At 35.9% G+C, this 9,097-nt stretch overlaps 1 protein-coding gene across 1 annotated transcript; it reads left to right on the top strand.

The window, feature by feature from the left end:
* Window positions 1-4,803: 4,803 nt before the first annotated feature.
* Window positions 4,804-5,289, top strand: LOC131598396 (uncharacterized). Its single transcript, XM_058871006.1, has one exon. The coding sequence runs from the start codon at window positions 4,804-4,806 to the stop codon at window positions 5,287-5,289; it is 486 nt and encodes a 161-aa protein (XP_058726989.1).
* The last annotated feature ends 3,808 nt before the right edge of the window (window positions 5,290-9,097 follow it).

Consider the following 9,097-nt stretch of genomic DNA (forward strand, 5'->3'; position numbering starts at 1 on the left):
CTACTACAAAATAAAAAATCTATAGCTCAACGGTTGAACATTAACTTGTGCAGTTTATGTGGGGCTACATTTAAATTACAAAGCTATTGTTTGTTTTGGTAAAATTTAGAGGCCCTTTCATTTCTGGGGCCCGATGCAACAGCCCTTGTTGCACCTCCTTTGGGCCGGGCCTGCTTGACTTCACTGGATATTGTTTGTTATTAAGTATTTTCATCATCAAAATTAAACAACTAATCAATTGACTTGCATCTTTGCTATCCATGAACTTCACCACCTTGAATCATCTTGACTATACCTCTAAGAACATAGATCAACAATAATATGATGGATGATCAGTTCTAGATGATTATGAGCATTTGGGAAGATTTTACTAAACATGTTCATTGGTGTTGTTCTTTAGGAGTGACAGAAAACTAGAATAAGCTAAGATTGTTTAAGTTGAACAAATTTGGAAGAATGAAAATTTGGCTAGATACTTTTTTGAGTGGCACCATCTAAAGGAGCTAGAAGAATTTTTTTTGAAGTTGTTCTATTCGATGTGCAAATTTGTAGATAAAATGACAGACATCACCAACTTTGAGCAAAGTGATGTCGAATTTCGCTACAAGGCTTGAGAGAGGTTCAATTGACGCTAAAAAGATATCAATTACATGGTCTTGACACAATTGTACATGTACAATACTTCACATAAAGAATGATAAATAACGCTTGAATGCTTCTTGATACCTCAATTAGAATTACGATGAGAAACAAATGCGACACAAAAGTATTAGAGATTATAAATAACATGACACAATGATAAATGTGAAATTACATACAAAGGTTAGGGGTGTGCATGGATCAATAACCAAATCAAATTGAACCATATATATGGTTTGGATCTTAAAATCATTTCTTTAAAATTAGTTTATTTTTTTAAAACCGGTTTACATGTAGATCGGTCCGGTTTTAAACCGGTTTTTTTTATAAAAACCAATTTTTTAAAAAAATCAATTTAAAACCGATTTCTCTTAAAACTAATTTTTTATTTTCTTTAAAAAAAATCAATTTTATAAAAAAACTCAATTTTAAAAGAAGTTTAATATAAAAAACTTAATTTTAAAACCAGCTTTTTTTTAAATCAATTTTGTATAAAAACCGTTTTATTAAGTGCATATCATTATTTCTAAGAAAAATTAATCAGTAATCCAAGAATGAAACATTGCTAAAAGAAAAAATGGATTATCCAAGCATTAAGCATCATGTTATAGTTTGAATTTAAAGATTAGCGTTGTTTTTTGAGAGTCATATTTATAAGTTGGTTTTAATCATTGGGATGTGTGTTTTTTCAGTCACTAATATCTACTCTATCAAGACTTGTTATTACATTATGAAAAAACTGTGTACAACATCTTCAAAATTTCATACATAATAAAAATTTTGGCAAAATACCCTTTTTGGTCCCTTAAGTATACTCCAAGGTCCATTCTGGTCCCTTATCTCTAAAAAGTGTCAAAGTGATCCTTTAATTGTCCAAAAAGGACCACGTTTGTCCTTTCTGTTAGCTCCGTTAGTCAAAGTCAAAGGAAAGGCATGGGTGACATACATGTGGCAGACACGTTTTTATCTTTATTGCCAGGTGGTTTATTTTAATTGCCAGATGTGTAAATTTGTCTTAGACAAAAAATAGAAAGGAAAATGAAATAGAAACCTCATTTTCTCTTCGTTGGTTCTTGGAGGAAACCCTAGCGCAGCTGCCATTGACGAAACTCCAATCTCTAGTTGCTGCGAACGAGAACGAAGACGACATTCAAGGTGAAAGCAAAGACGAAGACGACATCAGAAGTAAGTTTCTGCATCTCTATGCCTGGTACTCTATTATGGTTTTAATTCCATGTTTCTGAAGTTTATATCCTGCGCTTCTATTTAGGGTTTCGTTTGAAATGGACGAGTATCTAATCATTACAATCCACCATAGTGGTGAATTTGCGAGTGAGGACTTGAGCGTTTACGTTGGAGGTCAGATTGCTAAACTGAGGGTAGATGCTGATAAGTGGAGTTTTTTTGAGCTGTTAGGTAGTATCAAGGAACTAGGTTATCGAGCCATAGAAAACATATATTATAAGGATCCAACTGGTGGGATGAATATGTTGGTAGATGACAGAGAGGCATTAGAGATTGCTGATTTATATAGGGTTTATCTTAGTGTTGAGGTCTTTATTAAGCACACATTGTCCCAGCCTGTTTTTGCTGATGAAGCTGAAGTTGTGTTAGATGATATTCCACTTAATGAGATGCCACCTAATGAGATAGTAGATGAGGTAGCAGTAGAGATTGAGGAAATATTGAAGGAATTTGATGAGAGGGCCAATGATGTAGCACAGGATGATGTGAGGACTAATGATGTAACACAAGATGGTGAGAGGGCCAATGATGTAGCACAGGATGATGTGAGGACAAATGATGTAACACAAGATGGTGAGAGGGCCAATGATGTAGCACAGGATGATGTGAGGACTAATGATGTAACACAAGATGGTGAGAGGGCCAATGATGTAGCACAGGATGATGTGAGGACTAATGATGTAACACAAGATGATGAGAGGGCCAAAGATGTAGCACAAGATGATGTGAGTGCAGTTGGAGCTGATAATGGACCTGTGGGTGGTGAGGTTGATGATGATTTAAGAATGACTGATGATAGTTCTGATGATAGCAACTTCGAGTATGATAGTGCAATGGAGATAGTATTTGATGATGACTCTGATGAGTATAGTACTGAACTGGAAGAGGAGGATGGAAACTTATTGGACTGTGATATTGAAGATAATGAACAAATGAAAAGTAAAAAAGGAAAACAAATGTCTGATGAAAACAAAGAAGATAGTAAAGGGAGTGATAATGATAGTGAGGATCTTGGAAGTGATTGTGATAGTGATGATAGCAGTAGGGCTAGGAGAAAGAAGTATCCATTTTTTAAGCTTTTAAAGGATATGTCCAATTACAGATGGGAAGTGGGAACCTATTTTACTACAAAGGAAGATTTCAAGGAGGCAATTATTACTTATGCAGTCCATTCTGGCAGAGATTTAAGGTTCACTAAGAATGACAAGATAAGGGTTAGGGTCAGGTGTAAGGATGGATGTGAATGGGAATCTTACTGCGCTAAGTTGCCTACTGAGGATTCATGGCAACTAAGGAAAGTAGTTGACACCCATAGCTGCAGTAGAGAGTATCATGTAAAGTTACTGAAGACTAAATGGTTGAGCAAGAGGTTACAGAATTCACTTAAAACAAACCCTAGAATGAAGCTGAAGGGACATTAAGGAAAAGGTTCAGAAGAAGTGGAATGTTGGGGTCAACAAAACCAAGGCTATAAGGGCTAGGTTTGCAGCCAGAGACATGGTTGATGGGTCATTTCTAGGGGATTATACAAGGGTGTGTGACTATGCACATGAGTTACTAAGATCTAACCCAGGTTCAACTGTTAAGGTTTGTGTCCAGCCTGCACAAGAAGGTTCAACTGTTGAGAATTTACATTTCAAGAGGTTGTACATATGTTTGGCAGCTTGTAAGGAGAGCTTCAAGTTGAGCAGACATTTCATAGGACTTGATGGATGTTTTTTGAAAGGCTTATATGGAGGTCAAATACTTGCAGCTATTGGCAGAGATCCCAATGATCAAATGCTACCAATAGCATTTGCAGTGGTTGAAAGTGAAAACAAGGATAGCTGGACATGGTTCTTGGAGCTGCTTATTGATGATCTTGGTGGGAGGGAAGAGTGCCTCACATACACTTTCATTTCTGATCAACAAAAGGTATGACATTTTCATTTTTCATGTATTAAATTTGATATGATATAGACAAAATGTCTGACACTTTCATTTTTTATGACTTAGGGGTTATTGCCTGCAATGGAGGAACTTCTTCCAAGAGTTGAACAGAGATTTTCTGTTAGGCATCTATACAACAATTTTAGGAAGAAGCATGCTGGAAAAAAACTAAAGGAGATTATATGGAAAGCAGCCAAGTCAACTTACTACCAAGCTTGGGAGAGAGAGATGAAAGTAATGAAAAACATGATGAGCACTCCTCCAAGATTTTGGAGCAGATCATACTTCAAAACTCATAACAAGTGTGATGCTGTACTGAACAATATGTCAGAAGCCTTTAATAGTGTCATATTAGAGTCAAGGGCAAAACCATTGATCACCATGGTGGAAGAGATTAGGGTATACATGATGGAAAGGTGGGCAACAAACAGGATGAGGTTTCAGAAATTAGAAGATGTTGATGTGTTACCAAACATTAAGAAGAAGATTGAAAAAACAAGTTCATACACAAATATGTGGCTTGTAAGGTAAATTCTGATTTCATTCTGATTTAAATTTTGATTTAAATTCTGACTTCATTCTGATTTAAATTCTGACTTCAATCCTATTTGTTGAGTTTATATTGAAATAAATTCTGAAGTAGTACTGAAATAAATTCTGACTTCATTCTGATATAAATTCTGATTTTTAGGATGTCTGATGAGTTTATATTTGAAGTGAGGAATTTGGAAAACAATGCTGAAAAATTTACAGTCATTCTAAAAGATAGGACTTGTTCATGTAGAAGGTGGGAGTTGACAGGCTTCCCCTGTGTTCATTCACTATCAGCAATCAAAAGCAGGAACCAGAAGATTGATGATTATGTTCCTGAGTATTACAGGAAATCAAGATATCTGCAAGTGTACCAGCCAGTCATTTTTCCAGTCAATGGCTCAAACCTATGGGAGAGGACAGAGTACCCCTGATGTTCTGCCACCCAAATTTAGGAAAATGCCAGGAAGACCCAAAAAAAGGAGGAATTTGGAACAAGGTGAACTGGATGGCACAGATAGAAAGATGAGAAGAACTGGCTTCATTGTGAAGTGCAGTAGATGCAAGAAACAAGGACACAACAAACTTACTTGCAAGGTACCATCAACTACTGCACAAGCAGCTCCATCACAAGCAGCTCCATCTCAGACTACTTCTGTACAAGTATCCCAAGCAGCTCCTTCAGCTCCATCACAGTCATCTCAAGCAGCTCCTTCACAATCATCTCAAGCAGCTCCATCACAATCATCCCAAGCTCAGAAGACTACTCCAAAATCAGCCAAGAAGACTACTCCTAAAGCAAAGAAGTTGGCAGTTAGAAGGCCAAATGCCCCTTTTATCCCACCTGGTCCAACCACAAGGCTGACTGCTGCAAAAACAGCTATAGGTCCAACAACAAGGAGGACAACACCTACTAAAAGGGCCACACCAAAATGGAAACCATAGTCTCTTTATTTTATGTAGTGTTTTGGAATTTTAGACATCAGTTTGAATATTTTGTAATGTGTTTGAATATTTTGTGTTTTAAGAACCTGGTATGCAGTATTTTGGCCAAGTAATTTTGTGCTTTTGAACATGTGATTTCTGATGGCAAGGTTAATGTTAAAGTTAATGCAATATTTTGGCCTATAATTTTTTGCCTTTTTCTGTCATATGAATATTAGTGGTTTGTGACCTTTAGCAAAAGTCAATACATACTTAGTAGTGTGTAACAAATCATAACATTACAACACTAAACCATAACATAATTTTTGCCATTGATAACTTTAAAACATTACAACACTAAACCATAACATTACAAATACAGACTTTACCACTACAATTCAATACATGAATAAATATCAAATTCAGTACATACTAATTCATAACCTTACAACATACTAATACAGACTTTTCCAAATGACCAACACTAAAATAACACAGAAAAGCCTTTTCCAATTTTTCTCAGAATTCATCGTCTTCTTCAACTCTCTTGTCTTTTGTTTTAGTCTGTCATTTGTTGCCTTAAGAGTTACCAACTCCATTTTTGCTGCATCAAGTTCAATTTGAATCTTCTCCATCCTACTATTCTGCATCTTCATATACTGGTCTTTCTCATCCATCACATCATCAAAGAACCATTGAAAATAGCCACACCCTGTTTGGGTTGAACCCTGTGAAATTCAAAATACCAATCATTCATAAGGCAATACATGACATGAACAAACAAGTGAAGTTCGTTTTTACCTTGTAATTACGACAGCCCCAGAATTGCTTCCCGAAATTCGTGCTTGTTGAAGCCCTACGAAGCAAAGCTATCTCTCCACACCCACATACGGGTCCTCCATCTCAAGTTTGCAGCAAAACCATCATTCTTCGTGTTAGATTCGTATGAACATGGCCCTGCGATTGATGATGATGTCTGCTTCATTGGAAACTGACTTGGGTGATCTGCCAAACAAAAACCCTAGAATTTGGGGAAGAAAGGAGGCAAACGATGAACCCTAGAATTTGGGGAAGAAAGGAGGCAAACGATGAAGAAGAGAACGTTGAATAACGAGTATATAATATTCCACGTCACCTGCCACGTATACAGACCTAACGTCCGTTTGTGCCATTTGGACAGAAAGGACAAACGTGGTCCTTTTTAGACAATTAAAGGATCACTTTGACACTTTTTAGAGATAAGGGACCAGAATGGACCTTGGGGTATACTTAAGGGACCAAAAAGGGTATTTTGCCTAAAATTTTCTTCAAAAAATTATATACACTTCATTCTTCAAAATTTGACAACTAATATATGATCATTATGCTTAAGCGAGTGATATGTAATGTAGAAATACACTTAATACCAGAAAGAAACAAGCATATAAATTTCATACATAATAAAATTTAGGTATCCAATAACTAAACCACATTCTTATTATGGGTACCAGTTTATATTTGAATAATAAAATGGATACCCACTTTCATATTTTAGCATTTGAATTGAATTTTAAAAGTGGAATAATTTGAATAACAATTTAGTTAAGGATAACCGGTTTATTTGCACACCCTAACAGAGGTGTCATAAAAATGGAGTAGCACCATTTTGGCACTAAAAGTGCACCATTGGCAAGTTTTTTTTTTTTTTTTATAAACCAAGATGGAATATAACAAGCACAAGGGGTGCTAACCCATGGTAAAAAGGAAAAAGGAACAAAAGCACTCTCACCCCTACAAAAACCACACCAACCCACAAAGCACTACACAATCATAAACAAGAACCCAGATTATTACACCAATCATCCACGTAATAGAGTCTCTACCCACTACAAGAAATTGGTTCCCTAGCGCCATATATTTGTGACGTGTTATTCACGTGGGAAGAAAAGGACTGTTCTGACGTGAATAACACGTCGGTATATTATTTTAATGAATAATATTAACAATTACGTACTCACATGGGGGATCAGAAAAAAATATTTTTTAAAAAAACTTGTGAAATGATTTCCACGTCGCAAACGATAAAACAAAATTTTTAAACTTAGAAATCTGTAAAGTCTAATGGGGGGAGAAACAAAAATTTTGAAATTTTCAGTTGTGACGTGGTTTTCACGTCGGAACACTTTAATGCTGACTTTGAATTGACCTGCGCAGGCTTTGGCAGGTGAAGACAGATTGGAATTTCAAAATTTATTACCGTTGGCAGCTTGCGACGTGGCATCCCAGTCACTAATTAGCGACGTGATTCTAATGACGCTGCCAACTGGACCGTTGGCAGCTTGCGACGTGGCTTGAACGTCAGTATTTACCGGCAGTGCATTCACGTCGCTAATGTTTAATAAATTCTGCACGCTTCCCCTTCTCTTCCTCTCTTCTCATTCTTCCTCTCTTCCTCATTTCTCATTCTTCCTCTCTTCTCCACTGTATATTTCTCCATTCCTCTTCTCTCATTCTCTTCCTCTTCTCATTAATTTCATTCTCACACCATTGTTGAAGGTATTAATTTATTTAGTTTATTTATATTTTATATTTTGTTATTTATAATTTGTATTGATTAAAATTCTAACTTATTTTAATTTTTTTATTCAAGATTTTGAAGATTGGAGGAGATATATATTATAAGAATTGAACTTGAAGATTGGAGGAGATTAGAAGATTGAGGTATTTTTATAATTTTAAATCTAATTTTTTTTAGTATATTTTTGTGTTATATTTGTGTTAATAGATAAATATTATATTTTTCTGTAATATTTGGATATATTAATTAGATTATTGAATATTGTTAGGTTAATGTAGTATGTAATATTTGTGATAATTGTATGTTTTTTCTGGAATTTTTGTGATATATTAATGTAGTATGTAATATTTGTGATAATAGATAAATTGTATGTTTTTATAGGATTTTTGTGATATAAATTGTAGATTATGTAGTAATTTATAGTAAATAAAAATATTTATGTTTTTTAATAAAATATATTATGTTTTTTATTAAAATAGATTTTGGTTAATAGAGCGATAATTTGTTTAGTTTATGGTAATATATATATTTTTAATCGAAATATAATTTAGTAAAAAAGAATTTAATTTAGTAAATCGAAATATATTTTGAAATTTATAATATTTAGATATGTTATATTTTTGTAAACATAATTTAGGTTACATGTCCATGACAGTAGTATGGGTCAGAAGACCCGACGCCCAAGGACAGTAGTATGCCAGTCTCCTCAGACAGCAGTGTGCCCCCCCCACAGAGTCAGATAGGTTACATGTCAATGGCCAGTACCCAACCTCTTACGTCATTACTCTCCTCTCAGGGGAGGCCTATGTCTGGGTCACCATCTTTTATTCGCCCACCTGTGGACTTTAGTTATCCGTTTCAGCAGACTGCAGGACCTAGTTTTTCATCATACCAGCAGACTGGAGGATATAGTTTTCCACCTAACACACAAGTGCCCCCAGGATTCCAGCAGACTGGAGGATCTGCTAGCTTTCCACCTAACACACAGGTGCCCCCAGGATTCCAGCAGACTGGAGGATCCCACACTCCATATCCCACACAGGTGCCCTTATCCTTCCAGCAGACACGGATGCCCCCACGCTTCCAGCAGACTGGGGGATCCATACCCCGCATCCCACTCATATACCTGCACGTGAGGATGATCATGTGGAGCCGGGTGGGATGATACTGTGCAGGATGCAGATGATGTTCAGTCTGATGGTGACGATGTTCAGGGGGAGGATGATCCGAGTGAGATTCATATCATTGACGGTAGATATTATATTTGGCCCG

This window comes from Vicia villosa, linkage group LG1 (assembly GCF_029867415.1).
Source record: "Vicia villosa cultivar HV-30 ecotype Madison, WI linkage group LG1, Vvil1.0, whole genome shotgun sequence".
NCBI classification, from domain to species: domain Eukaryota; kingdom Viridiplantae; phylum Streptophyta; class Magnoliopsida; order Fabales; family Fabaceae; genus Vicia; species Vicia villosa.